The sequence below is a fragment of the Poecile atricapillus genome, chromosome W (assembly GCF_030490865.1).
Source record: "Poecile atricapillus isolate bPoeAtr1 chromosome W, bPoeAtr1.hap1, whole genome shotgun sequence".
NCBI lineage: Eukaryota > Metazoa > Chordata > Aves > Passeriformes > Paridae > Poecile > Poecile atricapillus.
The window spans coordinates 674,458-699,345 of NC_081288.1; the positions used below are offsets into that span (position 1 = coordinate 674,458).

A 24,888-nucleotide genomic window follows, 5' to 3' on the forward strand; every position below is an offset into this window, starting at 1 on the left:
GAGAACTCCCAAAAATCCACCCTGAGCCTGTCCTGGCCCATCTGAGCCTGTCCTGGCCCACCCTGAGCCTGTCCTGGCCCATCCTGAGCCTGTCCTGATCCACCCTGAGCCTGTCCTGGCCCATCCTGAGCCTGTCCTGGCCCATCCTGAGCCTGTCCTGGCCACCCTGAGCCTGTCCTGGCCCATCCTGAGCCTGTCCTGGCCCATCCTGAGCCTGTCCTGGCCCATCCTGAGCCTGTCCTGGCCCACCCTGAGCCTGTCCTGGCCCATCCTGAGGCCGTTCCCTCTCCTCCTGTCCCTGTTCCTGCCAGCACAGCCCGACCCCCCGGCTGTCCCCTCCTGCCAGGGACTTGTGCAGAGCCACAAGGTCCCCCTGATCCCCCTTTGCTCCAGGCTGAGCCCCTTCCCAGCTCCCAGAGCTCTTCCTGGGGCTCCAGAACCTTCCCAGCTCCCAGAGCTCTTCCTGGGGCTCCAGAACCTTCCCAGCTCCCAGAGCTCTTCCTGGGGCTCCAGAACCTTCCCAGCTCCCAGAGCTCTTCCTGGGGCTCCAGACCCTTCCCAGCTCCCAGAGCTCTTCCTGGGGCTCCCAGAGCTGTTCCTGGACACCTCCAGACCCTTCCCAGCTCTATCCCCCTGTCCATGCAGGTCCCAGCCACACTCCAGACGTGCCCCAAGCCGTGACCACATCAATCCCAAAATAGCCGCAGGGCTCCGCGTCCGAAGTGACGGCCCGGCTATAAATACTCCTCGCTCTGCTGTCCAAGGCTCCCTGGCACAAGGTGTGATCCCATCAGCAGGGAATGTCTCCCAGGACCCAAATCCCGCTTTACGGGCTCCTGGCAGCGTCAGGTTCTATTTAACCTCTGCGCTGTGGCTCATCCTCCAGCGCCACGGGCTGAGCTCAGCGCCCATCCCCTGGATGATCCCTGTGGAGCCACATCATCCCACGGAGTCACCGCGGAGGAACCGGGGCCTCCAGGGCCGTGATTCATCCCATCCCGCAGAAATGCCTAAATTAGGGCAGCAGGAGCATCCCGGGGCTGCAGCTCTCAGTGTGAGGGAGCTGAGCCGGGGCAGAGGCTCCTGCAGATATTTCCAGTCAGTGAGATAATTCCCAGCCTCGGCCTCGCTGGGAGCTGTGCCAGCACCGACACTCGGACACGGCCCCACGGTGAAGTCACAGGCTGAAAAAGCTCAGCCCAGAATTCCTTGGAAAACCTCCCACCGTGTTTTTCCCCTCGTTAAATCTCCCTTGGTGCTGGAATCGCACAGTCTTGAGGAAAGAATGAGCCCAGATATGGGGAACAGGCACTGAAAGCACGAGTTTTTTTTAAAATCTTATTAATAAAGTATGTCTCGGGGCTTGAGATAGTTTCTTGGACAAAAGGTGGCTCAGGAAGATTGAAATGTTTAATTTTTTATTGAAATGTAAGTTAAGGGAGCTCAGATGGGTTTTTAAAGTTAAAAAATGGTTTGAGGGTCATTTGGGGTTTTTTAAAATAAAAAATCCTCAGGAGGATGAAATGTGAGGGTTTTTTTAAATAAAAAATCCTTAGGAGGCTGAAAGGTGAGGGGTTTTTCTAAATAAAAAATCCTCAGGAGGATGAAATGTGAGGGTTTTTTTTAAATAAAAAATCCTTAGGAGTCTGAAAGGTGAGGGGTTTTTCTAAATAAAAAATCCTCAGGAGGATGAAATGTGAGGGTTTGTTGTTTTTTTTTTTTAAATAAAAAATCCTCAGGAGGATGAAATGGGAGGGGGTTTTTTTGCATAAAACCCAGTTTGGAGTTGAGCACCAGGAGGCTCTGGGGGTGGACACTGGTGCCCAATCCCAGGGACACGAAGCAGCTCCTGGCCCAGTCCTGGCCATGGTCCAACAATGCCCACCAAAACCAGCAGGACTGAGGGGAATTTGTCTTTCTGTGCTTTCCCCGTGGCAGGGGATGATTCATCTCTTCCCCCACAGCCTGCTCTGACCATTCCCAGGCCAATCCCATTTGATCCATCACCTTTTTACCCCACAGCTGCCTTTGCTCATGTCAGCTGAGCCCGGACGCTCTCCCCGGCTCTGGGAGTGATTTATTGCATTTCCTTACGGAAGTGCACATGGAAATCCCTTTTCCTCTCCTTTTGGAGGAGCTGAAGATCTCCAAGTGCCAAATCCTTCACAATCCCTCTTTTTCCCACACCTCAGACCATTCCTATTGTTTCTTTTTTCAGTTCTTCCAGTTTCTCAGTTCTTTAAAGCCATTGACATTGCAGCTGGGTTTTCTCTCTCAGGTGTTTAGCATAAGGCAAAACCCACTCCTGATCCCTGTTTTCCTGTTTTGACCTCCCCAATCCCTCAATCCCACTGGCTTTGCCCAAAGTGTGGACATTTAGGGGTTTCTCTGCTCAGACAGCATTGACAGACAACACTTCCCTTCCCCAGGGGTCTTCTCCCCCTCCCAATTGTCAGTGAGAGCAATCCCAAACTGGGTAAAAATTCTCATTTTCACACACTTCTCAGCTGGATATTTATTAATGGAACCTTCAGACACTTCCAAATCCCAGAATTTAGGAAAGCATGTTATTTATTAACCCGCTTTTTGGCTACATCCATGTTTGCCTCATTGTCACGCACCCTGGCCAGCAAAGCTCCAGGGAGGATGGCCTTGGGATTTGGGCAAAGGAGAGGGAATTTTATTGGTCTGTGGGCATTATCGATCCCTCCCAGCCACCACAGGGCCCTGGACACAGATTCCATGCTGGCTTTACCTCTGAATTCCCTGAGAAACCCCAGGAGGAAAAGCCGGAATGGTCTGAGACAGAACACAAGGGATATGAGAACAGCCCCCAGAGGACCCAGAGCACTGTCTGTGAGGAGAGGAAGGGAAATCTGCTCTTGAAATGTGGGGAAAAGAGGATCTATGGAAATGTTTCAGCAATCTGGGAGCCAGGCAGAGCCCTCTGGGCATGTCTGTGTGGAGGATGAGGGTGTGGATGGTCCAGGTCCAGCACATGGACCTGCAGCAGGAGAATTTGGATGGAAGGGAATGAGGGATGGAGAACCCAGGATGCAGAACCTCCATCAGGAGCTGTATCCCCATGGGAAAGGCTGGCTCATGCTCTGTTTCAGTTCACCTCAGCCCATGGGAAGGAAGCTGGTGTCAGGAAACCAAACCACTGAGCCATTCCCAGCTTCTTCCAGTGGCACAATCCCCGTCAATCCCAATGCTCTTGTACCTCAGTGTGACCCTCTGTGGGATCTGCTGGGGGAAAGGCAGGGGATTCCTTCACAGCCTCAGTCCCACACTCCAGAGCAGAGCCCCACGGCTGGGGCTGGGCACAGCTGGGCACAGACAGCATTGACAACAGCACAACCCCACAGAACCCAGAGACAGACCTGAAATAACCCCACAGAACCCAGAGCCAGGTCTGGAACCAACCCCACAGAACCCAGAGCCAGGCCTGGAACCAACCCCACAGAACCCAGAGCCAGGTCTGGAGCCCCACAGAGCCCAGAGCCAGACCTGAACCCCACAGAACCCAGAGCCAGACCTGAAATAACCCCACAGAACCCAGAGCCAGACCTGAACCCCACAGAACCCAGAGCCAGACCTGAACCAACCCCACAGAACCCAGAGCCAGACCTGAACCAACCTTACAGAACCCAGAGCCAGACCTGAAATAACCCCACAGAACCCAGAGCCAGGTCTGGAGCTCCACAGAACCCAGAGCCAGACCGGAACCAACCCCACAGAACCCAGAGCCAGGTCTGGAGCCCACAGAACCCAGAGCCAGACCTGAACCCCACAGAACCCAGAGCCAGGTCTGGAGCCCACAGAACCCAGAGCCAGGTCTGGAGCCCACAGAACCCAGAGCCAGACCTGAACCAACCCCACAGAACCCAGAGCCAGGTCTGGAGCCCACAGAACCCAGAGCCAGGCCCGGAGCCCCACACGGCGCTCCCCGGGCACTGTCCCCGGGCTGGCTCCGCCGTGACCCCTCGGGACGGGCAGTGGCTCTGAACCGCCTCACGCTCCGCTCCACCAGCGGGGCCGGGGCGTCACCGGGAAAAGCCCAAACGCCGCTGCCAAATACAGGAGGAACAAACCCAGCCGGGCTCGGGTGGCTGTGGATGCCCCCGTGGTGGTTTGAAGGGCGGCGTGAGGGAGGAGGAGGAGGAATCCCGAGGCCGGGGGAGCTCAGGAGAGAGGCGGCTGTGGGAGGATGGACGGCCCGAGGAATGCCCCGGCTAATCCTCCTGCCCGCCGCCGGCTATTTAGGGAAGAACCAAGGAGCCCGCGCTCGGCTCCTGGCTGCCCTCCCGGTCCAGCTGGCTGAACCCGGGCCGTGCCCCCTCCTCCCGCTGCTGCGGGCCCGCCTCGGCTGCGCTGCCCCGGGCGGGGGGCCCGTCCCGCAGGCACCGCAGGCCCCGCGGGCACCGCGGGCACAGCGCTCCCGGCCCCGCTGGAGCGGCACCGGGCCCGGAGAGGCGAATCGCGGCTGCTCGGGCCGGGCTGGGAGCCGGGATGGGAGCCGTGATCTCAGGGAGCAGCAATGCGGAGCGCTGCCAGCCCAGAAATGTCCTTGTCCCGGCACGGCGCTGCCCCTGGCCGGAGCTCGGGCCAGCCGCCCCCGGGACAGCGCCGGGCCCGGTGCAGCGGTACCTGGGCGCGGCCGGAGCGGCTCCGGGCACGCTCGGCTGTGTTTTTAGGAAGAAAAGAGCGTTTTGTTCCTGGTGAGGCGGCGGCCCTGCCCTCCCGCTCCCCGTTTTGCACCCCAGATCCCCTGTGTTTCTCTGAGCCGCACACCGCTGGCTCCACAAGCCGAACCCCGAGCGGCTGTTCCGCCGGGTTGGAACCGCGGTGGGATGCGGCTGCCCCCAGCGAGGGCTCCGGGCTCTTCCCCGCCCTCCTGTCCCGCTGCAGGATGATGGATGGAGGTCAAAGATGACACCATCAGCCTCTCCTCATCACGGGCGTGCAATTCTCCCAGCTCACTCCATCTACCGGGCCTGTGATTAGGAGAGCTTGAGCCAAAAAGGAGAAATTGTACTGGGGAATTCCTGGTTCCGGAGCAGCTGGATTTAATTTAAACCACTTCAGTCATTAAAGTGATTCACCAGTTAAATCAAAGGAATGAGAAACCTCCCATCAGTTCTGCCCCTCCCTCCCCGGGTTTGCTTCCTCAGGGAACACGGGAACACTGGTCAGGCCAGGCCCGCACCCCAGCAGGGGTGGTGGAAGTACCCAGGGACAATTGTGTGTCCCCAGTGTCCCATGTGCGGGTACCCAGGGACAGTTGTGTGTCCCCAGTGTCCCACGTGTGGCTGTCCTGACACGGTGCCTTTGCTGCAGGATGTCCTGGATTCCATCCCAGTGCCCGGCTCCTGTCTGTGTCCGTGTGCAGCCCTGTCCCAGAGAGCCAGGCTGCTTCCCTCTGCCCGGCAGCCTGCAGTGCTCATTCCTGCACTGCCCTTCAGTCACCTGAGCCCCGAGAACTCCTCTGTGCTGGCTCCCAGCTCCCGGCCCCTCGCAGCGCCCGAGGGAACATCCCGTCACGGCTCCGTGAACTCAGCACCCCCCAAATAGCCCGGCCAGTCTGGCCCCCAGCAGGAGCGCTCCGGCCCCGGCCCGCGGATGATCTTACAGCCCGGGAAGCTCCAAACATGCTGCTCCTGCCCATAAAAAGCAAAGGGCTTTGGGCATGGAATCATCGGGAACACAGGGATTGCGCCAGTCAGGAGAGACGCTCCTGGGAGGCGGCATTGTTGGAAAGGCGAAAGGGCAGAGGGAGCTGAGGCTGGGGACAGGGGGAGCCCCAAAACACAGCTCAGTCCTGGCCCTGATGCCTCCAAGGGTTTGTAAAACACACCCAGAGCTTTGGTGCCGCTGTTTGGCTCCTTGGCCACCTCATCCCGATGGGAATATGTGACCCAAATCATGCACCAGAAGTGGTTATACCGTTATATTGTGATCCCTATTTTTCAAATCCCCAAATCCCAGTCTCTCCCATACTGCTGGCTCTGGAGACCATCCCAAAGTGCTGGGGAGCTGGCAGAAGCCTTCCCCTCCCGGCAGTGCTCGAGGCACAGGCCCCAGCCACCACCCCAGCAGCGGAGCCCATCTGGCTGCAAGAGACTGCACAGGGAAGTGCTTCTCTGTGAGAAGCTCAGTTTTCCAGGTGGGAAGAGGAAAAACACCTCACTGGAGCAACGGTCCAATGGATAAAATTGAGTTTAATTAAGTTAAGGAGATATTTGCCGAACTAGAACATCCAAACCCCCCCAGCACACCGTGTGCTGTCCCCTGCCCGGACACACGTGGAGACAACGGTGCCTCCGGAGCCTCCTGGGCCACAACCAGCCCCACTCTTCCACAATTCCCAGCAATTCTTCTGCCTTATCTTATCTGGCCACCCACAGCCTGCCCTCACCCGCCGCCGTCGCCAGGGCCGGCCCGCAGGTCGGGGCGCAGGCGGATCTCCACCAGCCGGACGGCGCGGAGCAGCACGGCCAGCTGGGAGCACACCCGGGCCACCACGTCCAGCACAGGATCCGTCAGGTCCCGCACGCCGCCCAGCACCTTCAGCAGGAAGAGCAGCAGCGGCTGCAGGAGGCTGTGAAACGCTGCTGCCAGGAAGGGCTTCAGGACATGGTCGCCGATGGCTGTCAGGACACCGACCACCAACGCCTGGATTTGGGATGAAATCCTGTGTTTGAGGGATTTGCCAGCAGGAGTCACCAAAAATGGGCTGGGACACAAAAATTCTACTGTGGGAGAGGAATTGTGCGACAGTGGGAAATGGAAGTTCCTTCTCCCGATACTGAAGGACTTTGACACATCCTCAGCAGCTGCTCTGGCCGTGGCTCTGCGGGAACGGGGCGGCTCACCTGGACCACGGCCTCGCCGAGGAAGCGGATCAGCTCCACCAGGAAGAGGCTGAACACGCTGACCAGGCACCGCGGGATGGCAAAGAATTCCCGCAGCCTCCGCTGGATCGTCCACTCGGAGCTGCCATGGAGAAAAAGGAACCTCAGAGCCAGAGAGCCGAGCTGCTGAGGGGATGGATCTCCATCGTGGAGCAGATCCGGCATCCCAGGCTGCTCCCTGGCAGCAAACCCCAGCTCCACAGCCGTTCAATGAAGGATGAGAAAGCGCTGGAGCTGCATTTCCACAGGTCTTCTCATACAGCCCAAACCTGCCTGAAATAACCCATGGGTCCATCAGGAGGTACCCAGAGTAACCCAAGGGTCCATGGGGAGGTACCCAGAGTAACCCCAAGGGTCCATGGGGAGGTACCCAGAGTAACCCCAAGGGTCCATGGGGAGGTACCCAGAGTAACCCAAGGGTCCATCAGGAGGAACCCAGAGTAACCCAAGGGTCCATCAGGAGGCACCCAGAGCAGTGCCTGGCTGAGAGCCCGGGAAGCACCAGCCCAGCTCCAGGGAATCCCATCCAACAGCAGGCCGGGAAGGAGCAGCTCCAGTGTGGGCAGTACTGAGGCTCCCTCTCATGGCCACCGCCACGAGGTGATCCGGGAGATTCACTCCGGTTTCTCTTTCCAGAAAAATACAAAGTGAAGAGAGTGAACTGTGCCAGCCTGGGAGGAAACCCCAAGCCACTGGAGCACCAGCGTGCCCAGGAATGCAGCGGCGGCAGCGCCGGTTCGGGGAGGAAGGAGCGACAGCAGGACAACCCAAACCCTGAGGTTTTCACCCATTTTGTCACTGTGACGAAATCTCCCATTTCCCAGAGTCCCAGCCGAGAAAAGCTCAATGTTGGCACTCACCCACCCAGGATCCCACTGGAGAAATCCCCAGCGAGGCCTGAGAAGACTCCAGGGTGGGATCCTGGGGGAAATATCCCTTCAGCATCTGATAACTGGTGGCTTTCCCCGCCTGGGACCAGGCCCTGGCCTGTGGCCAGACTCACACAGGCTGCAGCTGTTCCTTGGGATCAGCTGGGATCCCGGGAAAAGCATGGACGGGGCAAGAGCAGGCAGAGCGGCGGGATAAGCTGCAGAGCACTCAGTGATCCAGCTGGGAATCCACCCGCTCCTTCCCTCGGGGATCCCCCGGCCTCTGCTCGAACCCCCCGCCCTTCACAGGGACCGGAGCCTCTTTCCCCGGGACTCCACCGCGGGTTCTCCTCCCGGGAATCCCCTGGGCTCGACTGCCCCCGCTCCACCCTGAATCCAGCGGGATCCGCTCCTCTCCCGAACGATCCCCGCCATCTGCGCTCCCCTTGAGAAAGCCCCGCTCCCGTTCCCAGCGCTCGCACCGGGATCGGAGCGAACAATAACATTAAACCCCTGAAATGTGAAGGATAACGGGGGCGAGACCGGCCCAAACCCTCCGGGATCCCCGAGTCCCCTCCGTCCCCCCGGGGACATCCCGAGCCCGGCAAGGCCGGGGACACATCCGCACCCCCGCCCCACGTGGCAGCACTGCAGGGAGTCCCGGTACCTCCTTCGGTTCTTCCTCCCGGGGCGGGGCGGGGGCACCGGGGGGGCGCGGGGGGGACCGGGGGGTCCCGGCGTGCGGCGGGGCGCGCCCGGCGCCATGGGAGCAGCCCCGCCCCGCGACAGGCCCCGCCCCCCGCGACAGCCCCGCCCCCCGCGACAGGCCCCGCCCCCCGCGACAGGTCCCGCCCCCTGCGACAGGCCCAGCCCCCCGCGACAGGTCCCGCCCCCGCGATAGGCCCCGCCCCGCGATAAGTCCCGCCCCGTTACAGCCCCGCCCCGCGACAGGCCCCGCCCCAGAGCCATGGGAGCAGCCCGGCCCCGCGACAGCCCCGCCCCGCGACAGGCTCCGCCCCCGCAATAGCCCCGCCCCCGCAATAGCCCCGCCCCCAGAGCAAAGGGAGCAGCCCCGCCCCCCGCGATAGCCCCGCCCCCGCAATAGCCCCGCCCCAGAGCAAAGGGAGCAGCCCCGCCCCCCGCGATAGCCCCGCCCCATCCCCCTCGACCCCGCCCCTGGCCACGCCCCCCACGGCCGCGCCCGTTGATTGACAGACAGCGGCCCTGGGGGCGGGGCAGCGGGCGCGCTCGCAGATGAGTGACATCGAGTGCAGCCAATCAAAGCCCGCGATCGCCCTCCGGTGTTCCCGCCCACCGCGGAGATCCCCGCGCGTCACGTGGAGCGGGAAATGGGCAGCGTGTATGCAAATATATCCAAATCGTATGCTAATGAGGGGCCGCCGGCAGCGCGGGGTGACAGCCAGGGACATGGGGCGGGGTCCGGGAGGGGACACGAGGGTGGCGACACGGGCAGGACACTGGGGGACAAGGAGGGGGAGCCGGGGGGGCCACAGGGGGAGGATGGGCACGGAGGGGCACGGGAGGGGTGACACGAGTGGAGGGGGTCCCGTGGGGACACGAGAGGGGTGACACGAGGGGAGGGGGTCCCGTGGGGACACGAGAGGGGTGACACGAGGGGAGGGGGTCCCGTGGGGACACGGGAGGGGTGACACGAGGGGAGGGGGTCCCGTGGGGACACGGGAGGGGTGACACGAGGGGAGGGGGTCCCGTGGGGACACGAGAGGGGTGACACGAAGGGAGGGGGTCCCGTGGGGACACGGGGGCCCGGCCCACGGCCGAGGCGTGGCGGTCCCGGGGCGGTCCCGGCCGGTCTCGCCCCACGCCCACGCCCGGCCCCGCGTGCGGAAGCTCCGGGCCAGACGCGGCGGCTCCGGGACCGGCCCCGAGCGCAGGTGGGAGCCGGGGCCGCTCCCGGTGGGCGCGGGGAGTCCGCGGGTGGGACCCCGTGGGATGGGACCCCGTGGGGAGGGTCCCGCGGGGTGGGTGCCCGTGGGGAGGGGCCGCGGGAGTGGGCGCTGTGGCGGGGCGATGCTGAGATGACCGAGAAGAGCCTCGGGGACACGCGGGGACAGTGCCCGGTCCGTGAGTGGGGACGGCAGCCCGGGCCACCCGCGGCTGCCCCGGACACGCCGTGGGCCGAGGACCGGCCCGTCCGTGCGACACTCGTGGGCCGAGGACCGGCCCGTCCCTGCGACACTCGTGGGCGCTGCCCCTCCATGGGGGGACAGGCGGGGACACACTCGAGGGGAGCGGGGGTGGCTCCCCTCGCCCGACCTCTGTGACTGCACAGGGACCACGGCCGGGACTTCCCGTGTCCCCGTGTCCCCCGTGTGCCCTCCGTGTCCCCCATCCCCGTGTTCTGCCCTGTCTCTGTGTCCCCCAGTTGCCCTCCGTGTCCCCCGTGTGCCCTCCGTGTCCCCCATGTGCCCTCCGTGTCCCCCGTGTGCCCTCCGTGGTGTCCCCCATCCCCGTGTTTGCCCTGTCTCTGTGTCCCCCGTCCCCCTCATGCTGTGGCCGTGTCCTCCCCATCCCCTGTCCCGTCTCTTCACGTCACCCCCGTGTTCCTCCTCTCTTCTCCATGTACCCTGTCCTTCCACGTCCTCGTGTCCTCACCGTGTCCCCCCATGTCGCTACATGTGTCCCCATCCCCCGTGTGTCCCCTGTCCTTGTCCAGTCCGTGTCCCCCGTCCTGTGTCGCTCAGGTCCCCTGTTCCCTGTCCCCCCCGTCCTCCCCACATCCCTCATTCCCCGTGTCCCACTCTCGCCCCTGTCCCTCGTGTCCCCCGTGTCCCCTCCCCTTTCCTTTCCCTGAAGCCACCGCAGCTTCTGCTTTCGGGGTGCGGGTGACGCCCCCCAACACCCACGGGGGAGACGGAGCTCGGGGGGGCCTCCCCCACCCTCCCGGCCCTGAAAGCGGAACCGGGGCCCCGCACGGCCCCTCTGGGGGGTCCCGGTTCCTCTTTCCGGGCCGAGGGCGGCCCGCGGGGTCACCGGGTGCCCGCTGGTGTCCCCAGGCCATGGACCCCCCCCGGCGGGTGCGCCTCAAGCCCTGGCTGGTGGCCCAGGTCAGCAGCCGCCGCTTCCCGGGGCTCCACTGGCTCGACCCCGAGCGCCGCCGCTTCGTCATCCCCTGGGGACACGCCACCAGGAACCCCCCGGGACCCCAGGACCACGACACCATCTTCAAGGTGACACCGGGGGACACGGGGTGCGAGTGACGGAGGGGACGTGGCGTGGGGACACTGCGGACACGGGGGACACGGGATGGGGGTGATGTGTGAGAGAGGGACACGGCGTGGGGACAGTGGGGATATGGGGGACAAGGGACAGGAGTGACGGGGTGATGGTGACGAGGGACACAGGGTGGGGGTGAGGAGGATGATGGGGGGACACAGGGTGGGGGTGAGGAGGATGATGGGGGGACACAGGGTGGGGGTGAGGAGGGTGATGGGGGGACACAGGGTGGGGGTGAGGAGGGTGATGGAGGGACACAGGGTGGGGGTGAGGAGGATGATGGAGGGACACAGGGTGGGGGTGAGGAGGATGATGGGGGGACACAGGGTGGGGGTGAGGAGGGTGATGGGGGGACACAGGGTGGGGGTGAGGAGGATGATGGGGGGACACAGGGTGGGGGTGAGGAGGGTGATGGGGGGACACAGGGTGGGGGTGAGGAGGGTGATGGGGGGACACGGGGCGGGTGGCGGTGGCGAGGCGGAGCTGGCCCGGGGGGATGGTGGATGGAGGGAGCCCAGCGCAGGCCGGGGGTGCCGGGCGCTGACCCCTCCCCAGGCGTGGGCGCAGGAGACGGGCCGGTTCCGGGCCGGGGACCCCCCGGACCCCCCCCGCTGGAAGGCCACCCTGCGCTGCGCCCTCAACAAGAGCCGCGAGTTCCGGCTGCTGCTGGACGGGCCCCGCGGGTCCCCGGCCCGGCCCTTCCGCGTCTACGAGCTCTGCGAGGAGCCCCCCGGGGCCGCAGGTACGGGGGGGCTTTGGGGAGGGCCCCAAGTCCCGGCACCTCACAGGGACCTGACGTCCCACGAGTCCCCCACTCCCACAAAGCCCCGGCAGCCCTGGAGGTCTGAGCCCCCCAGCAGCCCCCCGAACCCCACAAAGACCCCGTGGCCCCAGAGACCTGGCCCCACACAAGGGGCCACCCCATGGGAAGCCTCAATGGCCCTCGGGTCCCCAGTACCCCTCAATATCCACCCCAGCACCCCCAGTTCCCTCTGCCCCTCTCTCCCTTGCAGATGGGGGGGACGAGGATGACAATGGCTGCAGCGGGGAGGAAGATGTCAGCCAGGTATCTGGGGGGGCTCGGGGTGGGGGATCCCCAAACCGGGGACACCTCGGGGGTCCGGGGGGCCCCTGTGACGCCCACTCTGCCCTGCAGCTCAACATGACATCCCTGAGCATCGATGGTGAGTGGGGGGCACCGGGTGGGTGGGGGTGCCGGGGGGGTCGGGCTGCACCCTCTGACCCCCCCTCTCTGCTCCAGACACGCAGCACGGGGGGGACCTGCTGCCCCCCTACTCCTGGGCCAAGGAGGAGCCCCCCTTTGCCAGCTGCTGCCCCCCGGGGGGCCCCTTCGGGCCTCCCCCCCCGGCGCTGCTCCAGGGGGAGGCGGGGGGCACCCACGGGGTCCCTGAGCTGCTCCCGGGCCCCCTCGCTGAGACCCCCCTGGGCCCCCCGGGGCCCCCGTCCACCTGCCCGGTGGCACCGACGGAGCAGCTGATCCCGGACCTGCTCGTCAGCCCCCACATGCTGCCACGTGAGGAGTGGGGGGCCGGGGGGCCGTGGGGTGCTGGGTGGGGCCGTCACGGGTGCAGCTGGAGGAATTGGGGTGACCGTGGGGTGACCGTGGGGTGACTGTGGGGTGACTGTGGGGTGCTGGGACAGAGGTGGCCATGGATGTGGGGTGGCCATGGGACAGATGGGGTGGCCATGGGGTGGCCATGGGGTGCTGGGACAGAGGTGGCCATGGATGTGGGGTAGCCATGGGACGGATGGGGTGGCCACGGGGTGACCGTGGGGTGGCTGGATTGGGGTGACCGTGGACACAGAGTGGCTGTGGGATGGATGAGGGTGGCCAGGGGCTGGGGGGGCTTGGCCAGCTGCCCTGGAGCGGCCCTGGGGTGCTCCCTGGCCCCGCTGACCCTGCGGCCCTCCGGCAGTGACTGACCTGGAGCTGAAGTTCCAGTACCGGGGCCGCCAGGTCTGTGCCCTGACCGTCAGCAACCCCCACGGCTGCCGGCTGTTCCACAGCAGCCTGGAGCCCACGCGGGAGCAGGAGGAGCTCTTCGGGCCCCTGACGCTGGAGCAGGTGCCCTTCCCTGCTCCCGACGCCATTCCCAACGAGAAGCAGCGCTTCTACACCCACCAGCTGCTGGACGTGCTGGACCGAGGGCTCATCCTGGAGCTCCAGGGCCAGGATCTCTTCGCCCTCCGGCTCTGCCAGTGCAAGGTCTTCTGGACGGGGCCCTGTGCCGCTCCCCGGCCCGGCCCCAACCCCATCCAGAGGGAGAGGAGGACCAAGCTCTTCAGCCTCGAGGGCTTCCTCAACGGTCAGAGGGGAACGGGGAGTGGCCCTGTGTCCCTTGAGGGCGCTGGGTTGGGATGGAGAGGTCAGCTGGGGTGGGGGGACACCGGACACGTGGGCACTTGGTGGCACCAGGGGGACGAAGGCAGGATGGAGACATCAGTGGGGACAGTGGGGACACCAGGTGTGGGGGGAGACAGCAGGTGGCACATGGGAACTTGCAGGGATGGGGGGCCAGAGCTGGGATGGGGGTCACCAGGGGCTGCCTTCAGTTGTGCTGGGTGGGCTGGTGGTGGCCCCGTCCTGTCCCTCACCTCGGCCGTGGGCCCCGCAGGCCTCATCCAGTTCCAGAAGGGGCAGACCCCCACCCCGCCCCCCTTTGAGATCTTCCTCTGCTTCGGCGAGGAGTGGCCGGACCAGAAGCCCAAGGAGAAGAAGCTGATCACGGTGCAGGTGAGGGGCCGGGGTCCCGGGGGTCCCGGGGGTCCCTGCCCGCGGTGACGGCCCGCGGCTCCCGCAGGTGGTGCCGGTGGCGGCGCGGCTGCTGCTGGAGATGTTCTCCGGGGAGCTCTCCTGGTCGGCCGACAGCATCCCGCTGCACATCTCGCACCCCGACCTCAAGGACAGGATGGTGGAGCAGTTCAAGGAGCTGCACCAGCTCTGGCAGAGCCACCAGAGGCTGCCGCCGGCGCAGCCCCTGCCCGGCCCCTCCACGGGGCCCTGGGCGCTGCCAGCCGGGCCCCTGCCCCACTGAGGGGACACGGGGACACCCATGGCACTGCCACCAGGGCCCTGCCCCACTGAGGGGACACGGGGACACCCATGGCACTGCCACCTGAGCCCCTGCCCCACTGAGGGGACACGGGGACACCCATGGCACTGCCACCAGGGCCCTGCCCCACTGAGGGGACATGGTGACACCAGTGGCACTGCCCCACTGAGGGGACACGGTGACACCTGTGGCACTGCCACCAGGGCCCCTGCCCCACTGAGGGGACATGGTGACACTCGTGGCACTGCCACCAGGGCCCCTGCCCCACTGAGGGGACACCGTGACACCCGTGGCACTGCCCCACTGAGGGGACACCGTGACACCCGTGGCACTGCCACCAGGGCCCCTGCCCCACTGAGGGGACACCGTGACACCAGTGGCACTGCCACCAGGGCCCCTGCCCCACTGAGGGGACACCGTGACAACCGTGGCACTGCCACCAGGGCCCCTGCCCCACTGAGGGGACACCGTGACACCTGTGCCCCTGCCCCACTGAGGGGACACGGGGACACTGCCAGCCGGGCCCCTGCCCCACTGAGGGGACACGGGGACACCCATGGCACTGCCACCGGGGCCCTGCCCCACTGAGGGGACACAGTGACACCTGTGGCACTGCCCCACTGAGGGGACATGGGGACACCTGTGGCACTGCCCCACTGAGGGGACATGGGGACACCTGTGGCACTGCCCCACTGAGGGGACACGGTGACACCCATGGCACTGCCAGCCGGGGTGAGTCACTCCGTGGCCCTGTCCCCATCCCTGTCCCCAGCCCCGTGTCCCCAGGGGGGCTCTGCAGGGGACGGGGATGTGCCCTCGAGCGGGGGCAGTGGAGAAGCCGGAGCCGGAGCCCCCTCCCTGCATTCAGCAGGAAAACGGGAGCTGGAGCCCCCAGGGATGGGGGGCACAAAGCAGCCTCAGCCCTGAGAAGAACCAAAGGAACCTTGGGAGGTTTTAATTTATTTTTTCAGTTTTTTGATGTTTTTTATTGTCTCGAGATGGCTACACACCCCCGGAGGGAACCGCATGCGCCCGCCCGCCCTGCCCGCGCTCGAGCCACCGCCTCCTACCCCAAATCAAACCAAAGAAAACCCCAAAAAAGGGAAAAAGAAAAAAAAACCAAACAAGAAAACAAACTAAAAAAGCAGAAGAAAATAAAATATAAATCTCTATTTGCAGAGTCCGTCCCGCCTGTGTCGTCTCTGGGAGTCAGCAGCAGGCAGGCCACGGTGGGCTCAGGGGGGCGGCGCCCCAGGACCCCCAGCCTGACCCCCCATCTTCCTAAACAATTCCTACTGTTTGTTTTTCGTTTGTTTCTTTTCCTTCTTTTTTGTCTCCGTTTCACAGGAAGTTTTTCTACTTCTTTTTCTGCCGGGCGAATCCGAGTGGACGCGCCTGGCTCCGGTGCCTGGTGGGGTTGCAGTTGGGTTGGGGGCTGTTCCCGGGGGTGTTCCCGGGGGTGTTCCCGGGGGCTGTTGTTCCCGGGGGTGTTCCCGGGGGGGCTGTTCTGTTCCCGGGGGGCTGTTCTGTTCCCGGGGGGTGTTCCCGGGGGCTGGTGGCCGAGCTCCGGGCCGTGAGGCCGCCGGGCAGGCGGGATCCCCGAGCCGTCCTCCCGCGGCTCCGGACTCCGGGATGCGCTGGAGCGGGCGAGAGCCCTCGGCTGATTGTGGGACACATTCTTGGGTTGCTGTTTCCTGTCTTCTCCTTCAAGACATTCCTGGCAGGAGCAGGGGAGCCTCAGCCCTTTGTCCCTTTGTCCCTTTGTCCCCGTGTCCTGGGGGGCTGCAGGGCCGGGCCCTTACCTGGGAGACAGGAGCCGCGTGGAGCCGGAGCTATCGGAACAGGCGGGTGAAGTCCCTCAGAGCCCAGCACACTTGTTTACATTCCTCAGCACTGCAAGACAAGGGGTGACATCAGCGCTGACCCCCAGGGGACGTTTGGGACCCGGGGAAGGTGTCCTGCTGAGGGATGGGAGCGTGGCAGCTGGGCTCCCAGGTGCTGGGGGACACGAAGGGACAATCATCAGGGCAGGAGGAGGCCAGGACTGTCCCTGGAGGAGAGCCGTGTGCCAGCAGGGTGGCGGCTGGGCTCCAAGGGATGAAGGGACACATGAAGGGACAATCATCAGGGCAGAAGGGAGGCCAGCAGTGCCCAGGACTGTCCCTGGAGGAGAGCAGTGTGCCACCAGGGTGGCAGCTGGCTGGGAGGAAGCTGCTGCCCCGGGCACTCGGCCTGTGGGACAGCCGGAGCCAGGCACAGGAGCCACAGGAGCCACAGGAGCCACAGGAGCCACAGGAGCCACAGGAGCCACAGGAGCCACAGGAGCCGATGTTCCCAGAGCAGCCAGGATGGGACGGGCCCGGGCAGGGCCTGGCTGCTGGAGCCAGTGACTCACAGGGATGAGGAGGTGGCTCGGGAAGGGCTGGAGGCTCTGCAGGGATCGGGCCAGGCAGAAAAACCCGTTGGGTGACAGCAAAGGCACCGTGTGACCCCCAGGGCTCTGTGTGACCCCCAGGGCTCTGTGTGGCCCCCAGGGCTCCGTGTGGCCCCCAGGGCTCTGTGTGACCCCCAGGGCTCTGTGTGACCCCCAGGGCTCCGTGTTCATCCCAGGGCTCTGTGTGACCCCCAGGGCTCTGTGTGACCCCCAGGGCTCTGTGTGACCCCCAGGGCTCTGTGTGACCCCCAGGGCTCTGTGTGGCCCCCAGGGCTCTGTGTGACCCCCAGGGCTCTGTGTGGTCCCCAGGGCTCCGTGTGGCCCCCAGGGCTCTGTGTGCTGGCACAGCCCAGCAGGATGAACGGCACGGGCAGCGCTGGGGCTGCTGGAGGCCAGCCCAGCCTGCAGGAGGGAGCTGATGCCGGCTGGAGACCCCGGTGCTGCTCACCTGGTCACCTGCTTGTGGAAGTCGGTGAGCTGTTTGTGTGTCACCTGGATGGCTCCGCCCGTGGTTTCCTTTGGCAGCCCCTTCAGCGAGTTCTCCAGCCAGCGGCAGAATGTCTGTGCCAGGGGAAGGGAGGAGCTCGGAATGTGGAGCCCAGCTCGGCTCCTGGGCCCTGCCTTGGCACAGCTCCGGGTCCCACGGGTCCCTCCTGTCCCCTGGGGTCCCTCCTGTCCCTCTGGGGGTCCCTCCTGTCCCTCTGGGGGTCCATCCTACCCCTGGGGGTCCCTCCTGTCCCCTGGGGTCCCTCCCATCCCCTGGGGTCCCTCCCATCCCCTGGGGGTCCCTCCCATCCCCTGGGGTCCCTCCCTCACCGGGCGGTCGATCTGCATGATCTCCCAGAGCACCTCGGCGACGTCGGGCAGGGTGTAGGGCGGGAGGCAGAAGCAGCAGGTCTGCAGGAGCTGGTTCACGAGCTGCTGCCCCAGCTGGGTCATCACCTGGTTGATGAGCTCCTTCCGCACCTCAAAGTCCTCCTCGTGCTGGGGGGGAAGGAGAAGGGGCTGGGCAGGGCCTGGGGACAGGGACAGCCTGCTCCTGGGGACAGGGACACCCTGCTCCTGGGGACATTGACACCCTGCTCCTGGGGACAGGGACAGCCTGCTCCTGGGGACAGGGACACCCTGCTCCTGGGGACATTGACACCCTGCTCCTGGGGACATTGACAGCCTGCTCCTGGGGACATTGACAGCCTGCTCCTGGGGACATTGACACCCTGCTTCTGGGGACAGGGACACCCTGCTCCTGGGGACAGGGACACCCTGCTCCTGGGGACAGGGACACCCTGCTCCTGGGGACAGGGACAAGCTCTTCACTCTGCAGGCAGCTCCCAGAGCTTCTCCACCAGCAGTGGTGGAGAAACCCGGGGGGCTTGTGGGGACAACAGGACGGGGCTGATGAGGATGATGGGGCTGAGAGGGTTTGGAGCAGCCTGGGACAGTGGAAGGTGGCCCTGCCCATGGCAGGGGGTGGAACCAGATGGGCTTTGAGGTCCCATCCCACCCAAACCATCCCACGGTGACATCCCCAGGCAGGAGGAGCCTCCTGAGGAGCGTCCCCAGGCGTCACTCACGTCGTTGGCCACACCAGTGTGGATCAGATCCCGCAGGAATTTCATGACGCTGCAGTTGGCGTCCCGGTGGTCCAGGGTGGTGGCAGCGATGGCCCACTGCAGGATGGGGATCATCACCTGGCTGCGCAGGAGGGTGACGGGGCTGCGCTGGATGAACCTGCCCAGGGGACAGACGGACGTCAGGGGCAGCTCCTGCCTCCTCCTCCCCGCTCCCCTGGGCGAGAGGGGCCGGGGGTCCCGCGGGCAGGAGCGCGGTGGCACCTGGCTGCCAGGCGGAACAGGTCATCCACGGTGTCTGGGTGGTTCTGGAGGCCGTTGGGCTGCTCGAGGAGCTGGAAGGTGGGGATGCAGAGAGCCTGGGGAGAACAGGGATCCATCAGCACCTGCCTGGGATCACTCCTCAAGCTGCCCTTCCCCACGTGGAACAGGCCAGGGCTGCCCCATCCCTGGAGGTGTCCAAGGACAAGCTGGAGGGGGCCTGGGACAGCCTGGGACAGTGGAAAGTGTCCCTGCCCACGGATGGGCTTCAAGGTCCCTTCTCACCCCAGGCAGTTTGGGATTCTGCACAGATTGGGTATCAGGGAAATTCCTCCTGGCCAGGGCTGTCCAGCCTGGGCACAGCTGCCCAGGACAGCGCTGGAGTCCCCATCCCAGAGGGATTTAGCAGCTGTGTGCATGTGGCACTTGGGGACAGGGTCAGAGGTGGCCCTGGCAGTGCTGGAGTCCCCATCCCAGAGGGATTTAGCAGCTGTGTGCATGTGGCACTTGGGGACAGGGTCAGAGGTGGCCCTGGCAGTGCTGGAGTCCCCACCCCGCAGGGATTTAGCAGCTGTGTGCATGTGGCACTTGGGGACAGGGTCAGTGGTGGCCCTGGCAGTGCTGGAGTCCCCACCCCAGAGGGATTTAGCAGCTGTGTGCATGTGGCACTTGGGGACAGGGTCAGGGGTGGCCCCACCTGCAGCATGTCGAGCAGGCCCTGCCTGCAGCCCTCCTCCATGCCGTACTCATCCACCAGGATGCTGCCCAGGTAGAGGAAACAGGAGTGCTGGTGTTCCCGGTACACATTCACCATCTGGGGAGACAGGAACGCTGCACGGCCACCGCCTGACACCACAACCCTGCCAGCCTGAGCCAGGGGCAGGAACAGCCCAAAGGAACAGCCCAAAGGAACAGCCCAAAGGAACAGCCCAAAGGAACAGCCCAAAGGAACAGCCCAAAGGAACAGCCCAAAGGAGCAGCCCAAAGGAGCAGCCCAAAGGAACAGCCCAAAGGAACAGCCCAAAGGAACAGCCCAAAGGAACAGCCCAAAGGAACAGCCCAAAGGAACAGCCCAAAGGAACAGCCCAAAGGAACAGCCCAAAGGAACAGCCCAAAGGAACAGCCCAAAGGAACAGCCCAAAGGAACAGCCCAAAGGAACAGCCCAAAGGAACAGCCCAAAGGAGCAGCCCAAAGGAACAGCCCATCTCCGTGCTGAGGCTCCCTGAGCCAGCATCACCTCCCCGTGGAACCTTCCCCCCTGAGCCGGCAGTGAGCAGGGAACAGCAGCTCTGGGATTCAGGGATCCTCCCTCAGGCTGGGTCAGCTCTGCAGGGAGCGGCAGCACGGCCACAGAGCTCACAGATCACACACACACACACAGACAGGTGTTACACACACACACACACACACACACACACACACAGGTGTTATACACACACACACACACACTCACAGGTGTCACACACACACACAAACACACAGAGGTGTCACACACACACTCTCACACACACACACACACTCACTCACACTGTCACACGGAGCTCCGCACCCTTCCAGCACGCCCCACCTGTCCCAAAGCCTCTCTCCTCCCCAGGGGTTTATGCTGGAATTCCCGAGACTGCCAGGATTCACTTCCCAGTGCCCACAGCCCCCCCGTGACCCGAGTGAGTCCCCGAGGGCCAGCAGTGTCCCCTGGGGTGTCCCCGAGGGCCAGCAGTGTCCCCTGGGGTCCCCCTGAGGGCCAGCAGTGTCCCCTGGGGTCCCCCCGAGGGCCAGCAGTGTCCCCTGAGCCCACCTGGGTGACGAGGGGCTGCAGCAGTGCAGCTGAGCCCTTGCCCACGCAGCGCACGGCGAAGCGCAGGCAGCGGCAGCAGCGCTCCACGATCCGGTTGTCGGCACTGTGCTTGTTCAGGGTCTCCGACAGCACCGGCCAGATCTGGGCAGGATGGGTGACACACACAGACACCCCTGAGCCTGGGACAGCCCTCCCGAGCCCCAGGACACCCAGATCCCAGCACAGGGGTGTCACACACACACACACACCTGAGCCTGGGACATCCCGATCCCTCCCGAGCCCCAGGCCACCCAGATCCCAGCGTGGGGGTGACACACACACACACACAGACACACCTGAGCCTGGGACAGCCCTCCCGAGCCCCAGGACACCCAGATCCCAGCGTGGGGGTGACACACACACCTGAGCCTGGGACACCCCGAGCCCCAGGACACCCAGATCCCAGCACAGGGGTGACACACACACAGACACACCTGAGCCTGGGACAGCCCAACTCCCCAGGACACCCAGATCCCAGCGTGGGGGTGTCACACACACACACAGACACACACCTGAGCCTGGGACACCCCAATCCCTCCCACTCCCCAGGACACCCAGATCCCAGCACAGGGGTGTCACACACACACAGACACCTGAGCCTGGGACACCCCGATCCCTCCCGAGCCCCAGGACACCCAGATCCCAGCGTGGGGGTGACACACACACACACACCTGAGCCTGGGACACCCCTCCCGAGCCCCAGGACACCCAGATCCCAGCACAGGGGTGACACACACACACACACCTGAGCCTGGGACAGCCCAACTCCCCAGGACACCCAGATCCCAGCGTGGGGGTGTCACACACACACACACCTGAGCCTGGGACAGCCCTCCCGAGCCCCAGGACACCCAGATCCCAGGGTGGGGGGCAGATGAGGGGGAAAAGCTTTCTGGAGGAGCCTGGAGCAGCTCACCCCTTCCATGGCAAATGGGACACGGGCAGGGAAACCAAACACGTGGGACACTCCCAGAGCCAGGGCCCCTTCCCGAGGGTTGAAGCCTCAAATTGCCCCTGGACACCCCAATCCCCACTTCCAGGAGGGACAGGAGTGTGCTGCACAGCTCCCCTCCCGTGCAGCCCTGGGCAGCCAGGGACTGCCACTGTCCCACTCCCCAGGGACCCCCAGAGCTGGGAACCCCCACACCCTCCCAGCAGAACCCCCTCCCCAGATCCCAGCCCTTCCCACGCACCTCCTGAATGACTTTTTGGCACGGGTGGACCTGGCCGTTCTCGACAATGGGGTTGGTGTGTCTGTGGGGACAGCCAGGGTTTAGGGGGTCTGGGACTAAAGCCAAGGAAAAGGGTTGGAGCTGTGGGAAGTGGCTTGGGGGCACCTCGGGAGCTGGAACCCGGGGAAGCAGAGATTCCAGCCCATTCCCCAAGGGCTGGAAGAAGGAGGAGGAGGAGGAGGTGCAGATTGAGGATCCAGGGGAGCAGAGATTCCAGCCCATTCCCCAAGGGCTGGAAGGAGGAGGAGGAGGAGGAGGTGCAGACTGAGGATCCAGGGGAGCAGAGATTCCAGCCCATTCCCCAAGGGCTGGAAGGAGGAGGAGGAGGAGGTGCAGATTGAGGATCCAGGGGAGCAGCAGTGCCCCGGCTCCCTCCTCACCTGAAGATGACGGCGAGTCGATCCAGGGGCACTGTGGGGTCTGAGGAGAGGCCATTGCTGGGCTCCTGGGAGAGCAGCTGGAAAATGAAGGACAGGATTTCAGGAGCACAGGTGGTGCTGGACACCAGCCCCACCTCCTCAGGTGGGACCCAGGGCAGGGCTTGGTCCTGGCCGTGTCCAGTGGGCTCTGTCCCCATGGAACCAGTGACAGGATGAGAGGGAACGGCCTCAGGCTGTGCCAGGGGAGGCTCAGGGTGGACACTGGGGAAATTCCTCCTGGCCCTGCCCAGGATCCTGGAGGGATTTAAAAGCCGTGTGGCTGTGGCCCTTGGGGACAGGGGCAGTGGTGGCCCCGGCAGCACTGGGGAACAGTTGGACTCAAAGGGCTCCAGGGGCTCCTCCAACCCAAACAATTCCATTACTCTGGGATACACCCCTGGCTCTGAGGACACAGCTGCTGCAGCAGGGCTGGGGCCTGGCCACTCTCCCCACTGTCCCCAGTGTCCCCAGTGTCCCCAGTGTCCCCAGTGTCCCCTCCACCCAGACACACCTTCTTGAGCGCCAGCACCTGCACGGCACAGAGCTCGCTCAGGCACTCCGAGATCTTCTCCAGGGGCAGCCGGGCCAGCACCAGCGCCGTCCCTGTGGGGACACACACGGCTCAGGAGGGCAGTGACATTCCCAGATGGAATGGCTGTGGGACAAGGGCAGGGCCTGGGAGAGTCTGCACACAGCTCTGCTTGAACCAGACACCAAAGTGTCCCAGCAGGGAGCAATGCTGGCATGAGGGACAGGCCAATGGATGCCACAAGCACTGTGTGTCCTCAGTGTCCCTGTCCCTGTCCAGCAGCACCAGGAGATCCTGGGAAGCTCCAGTGAAGGCACTTCAGGGTTCCCAGCCATGGAGCACGAGGAGTGTTGAGCTGCTCCCACTCCCACGGCCCAGCCCTGGCACAGCCCAGCTCTGGCACAGCCCAGCTCTGGCTCTGGCACAGCCCAGCCCTGGCACAGCCCAGCCCTGGCACAGCCCAGCCCTGGCACAGCCCAGCCCTGGCACAGCCCAGCTCTGGCACAGCCCAGCCCTGGCTCTGGCACAGCCCAGCTCTGGCACAGCCCAGCCCTGGCACAGCCCAGCCCTGGCTCTGGCACAGCCCAGCTCTGGCACAGCCCAGCCCTGGCTCTGGCACAGCCCAGCCTGGCTCTGGCACTGCCCAGCTCTGGCACAGCCCAGCTCTGGCTCTGGCACTGCCCAGCTCTGGCACAGCCCAGCTCTGGCTCTGGCACTGCCCAGCTCTGGCACAGCCCAGCTCTGGCTCTGGCACAGCCCAGCCTGGCACAGCCCAGCTCTGGCACTGCCCAGCTCTGGCACAGCCCAGCTCTGGCTCTGGCACAGCCCAGCCTGGCACAGCCCAGCTCTGGCACTGCCCAGCTCTGGCACAGCCCAGCTCTGGCTCTGGCACAGCCCAGCCTGGCACAGCCCAGCCCTGGCACAGCCCAGCTCTGGCACAGCTCTGGCACAGCCCAGCTCTGGCACAGCACAGCTCTGGCACAGCTCTGGCACAGCCCAGCTCTGGCACAGCCCAGCTCTGGCACAGCCCAGCCCTGGCTGTGGTGCCAACCCCCCTGGGTAAACCCTCCCTGCCTTGCTGACCCAATTCCTGGCTTGTTCTAAAGGAGGGGGAGAAAACCCTTGACAGGAACAGGAGCAGCTCGGCCGGTGCTGGGGCACCCAGCAGAGCCAGGGGAGTTCTGTCCCCCAGGGCAGCACACGACTGCAGGGAATCCCTGGCTCTGGAATTCACTGGGAATCTTTAAGGCACATCCCCGTGGCTGAAGAGATTCATGCTGCCAAACAGTCCAGTGAGGTACCAACACTCCAAGTGTAAACTGGAGTTAAAAATCTCTGCTCTTGAGCCCAAACTCTCTAAAATGACCAATACTGACCAATTTCCACCCTCTGTGTCCAGCAGGTGACTGCCAGAGTTTGGATGGAGCAGTGACCCACTGCCAGCCTGGCTCTCAACATTTCCCACGTGTTCTTCCCACCCACATCCAGCCCGGGACAATCCCTGAGCTGTCCCAGGGATGGGGACAGGCACCACCCCAGGATCTATTTCTGCCTCCAGCCCCAGGAGAACTCCTGAGGACACTCTGCACGTGGAATGGACTCAGGGCTGGGACAAACCCTGTGAGAATGGGGCTCAGCACCCTGGGGAGCAACTCCCACGGACACCCCAGCAGTTCCCATAGATACCCCTGTGGTTTCCATGGATGCCCTGGCAGATCCCACAGATCAGACCCCACAGATCAGATCCCACAAATCAGATCCCACAGATAAACCCAGACCCCACGGATACCCCAGCAGTTCCCATAGTGGTTTCCATGGATGCCCTGGCAGATCCCACAGATCAGATCAGACCCCACAGACAGCCCCCAGACCCTACAGACACCCCCCAGACCCCAGGGATCCCCCCCAGACCCCACAGACACCCCCCAGACCCCACAGACACCCCCCAGACCCCACAGACACCCCCCAGACCCCCCCCAGACCCCAGGGATCCCCCCCAGACCCCCCAGATACCCCACAGACCCCAGGGATCCCCCCCAGACCCCACAGATACCCCCCAGACCCCCCAGACACCCCCCGGACCCCCCCCAGACCCCAGGGATCCCCCCCAGACCCCCCAGACACCCCCCAGACCCCAGGGATCCCCCCAGACGCCCCAGACACCCCCCAGACCCCAGGGATCCCCCCCAGACCCCCCAGATACCCCCCAGACCCCAGGGATCCCCCCCAGACCCCACAGACACCCCCCAGACCCCAGGGATCCCCCCCCAGACACCCCCCAGACCCCAGGATCCCCACCCTTGAGCAGCCCCACGGCGGCCTCGGGGGACAGCGCGAAGGAGTCGAGGGCGCGGGCGATCTCCAGCAGCCCCGAGAAGTGCTGGGCCATGTGGTCCCGGCACACTGAGCAGATGTTGTGGATGGCCTTGGCTGCCGCCGACGCCAGGCGCCGGTCACAGAGCCCCTTCATCAGATAGCCCAGCACAGGGTCTGTG

The 24,888-nt window shown here is 64.6% G+C and overlaps 3 protein-coding genes across 7 annotated transcripts in view; 1 reads left to right on the forward strand and 2 right to left on the reverse strand.

The window, feature by feature from the left end:
• Positions 1–6,201: 6,201 nt before the first annotated feature.
• LOC131591545 (formin-like protein 1) lies at positions 6,202–8,548 on the reverse strand. The gene is made up of 3 exons (XM_058862357.1): positions 8,451–8,548; positions 6,876–6,996; positions 6,202–6,694 (listed from the first exon to the last, which is right to left on the reverse strand). Exons 1-3 carry the CDS (start codon positions 8,546–8,548, stop codon positions 6,251–6,253), a joined length of 663 nt encoding a protein of 220 aa, XP_058718340.1. The 3' UTR covers positions 6,202–6,250.
• Positions 8,549–9,537: 989 nt separating this feature from the next.
• LOC131591692 (interferon regulatory factor 5-like) lies at positions 9,538–14,680 on the forward strand. Of its 3 annotated transcripts, none has more exons than XM_058862638.1 (9): positions 9,538–9,696; positions 10,819–10,992; positions 11,594–11,780; positions 12,052–12,104; positions 12,195–12,222; positions 12,300–12,572; positions 12,976–13,365; positions 13,675–13,793; positions 13,861–14,680. In XM_058862638.1, the coding sequence occupies exons 2-9, from the start codon at positions 10,822–10,824 to the stop codon at positions 14,092–14,094; spliced, it is 1,455 nt and encodes a 484-aa protein (XP_058718621.1). In that variant the 5' UTR covers positions 9,538–9,696; positions 10,819–10,821; the 3' UTR covers positions 14,095–14,680. The 3 variants fall into 3 exon arrangements, with proteins under 3 accessions (XP_058718621.1, XP_058718622.1, XP_058718620.1); XM_058862639.1 differs by having other exon boundaries at positions 9,541–9,739; XM_058862637.1 differs by lacking the exon at positions 9,538–9,696 and adding an exon at positions 9,864–10,134 and having other exon boundaries at positions 10,188–10,992.
• A 587-nt stretch (positions 14,681–15,267) lies between these two features.
• LOC131591691 (transportin-3) overlaps positions 15,268–24,888 on the reverse strand; it is a 33,387-nt gene continuing 23,766 nt past the window's right edge. Inside the window, exons 13-24 of one of the 3 annotated variants that reach the window (XM_058862635.1) lie at positions 24,692–24,844; positions 22,376–22,467; positions 21,826–21,902; positions 21,407–21,467; positions 20,175–20,315; positions 19,076–19,192; positions 18,382–18,476; positions 18,121–18,277; positions 17,363–17,530; positions 16,995–17,107; positions 15,915–16,005; positions 15,268–15,829 (exon numbers count right to left, since the gene is read on the reverse strand). In XM_058862635.1, the coding sequence (XP_058718618.1) occupies positions 15,945–16,005; positions 16,995–17,107; positions 17,363–17,530; positions 18,121–18,277; positions 18,382–18,476; positions 19,076–19,192; positions 20,175–20,315; positions 21,407–21,467; positions 21,826–21,902; positions 22,376–22,467; positions 24,692–24,844 (1,235 nt within the window). In that variant the 3' untranslated portion in view covers positions 15,268–15,829; positions 15,915–15,944. Of the gene's footprint in view, positions 15,830–15,914; positions 16,006–16,994; positions 17,108–17,362; positions 17,531–18,120; positions 18,278–18,381; positions 18,477–19,075; positions 19,193–20,174; positions 20,316–21,406; positions 21,468–21,825; positions 21,903–22,375; positions 22,468–24,691; positions 24,884–24,888 lie in introns of all 3 variants that reach the window. The other 2 variants (XM_058862633.1, XM_058862634.1) reach the window with 2 other exon arrangements.

What these genes read in the sequence shown, in the direction of transcription:
- LOC131591545 (XM_058862357.1), bottom strand. Translation starts at nt 8,548, where the DNA reads ATGGCGCCGGGCGCGCCCCGCCGCACGCCGGGACCCCCCGGTCCCCCC. An exon ending in GGGAGGAAGAACCGAAGGAG is followed by an intron (nt 6,997 to 8,450) that starts GTACCGGGACTC and finishes TCTCCATGGCAG; the next exon opens with CTCCGAGTGGACGATCCAGC. An exon ending in TCGGCGAGGCCGTGGTCCAG is followed by an intron (nt 6,695 to 6,875) that starts GTGAGCCGCCCC and finishes CCTCAAACACAG; the next exon opens with GATTTCATCCCAAATCCAGG.
- LOC131591692 (XM_058862637.1), top strand. Translation starts at nt 10,429, where the DNA reads ATGTCGCTACATGTGTCCCCATCCCCCGTGTGTCCCCTGTCCTTGTCC. An exon ending in GGGAGGAAGATGTCAGCCAG is followed by an intron (nt 12,105 to 12,194) that starts GTATCTGGGGGG and finishes TCTGCCCTGCAG; the next exon opens with CTCAACATGACATCCCTGAG. An exon ending in CAGCCCCCACATGCTGCCAC is followed by an intron (nt 12,573 to 12,975) that starts GTGAGGAGTGGG and finishes GCCCTCCGGCAG; the next exon opens with TGACTGACCTGGAGCTGAAG.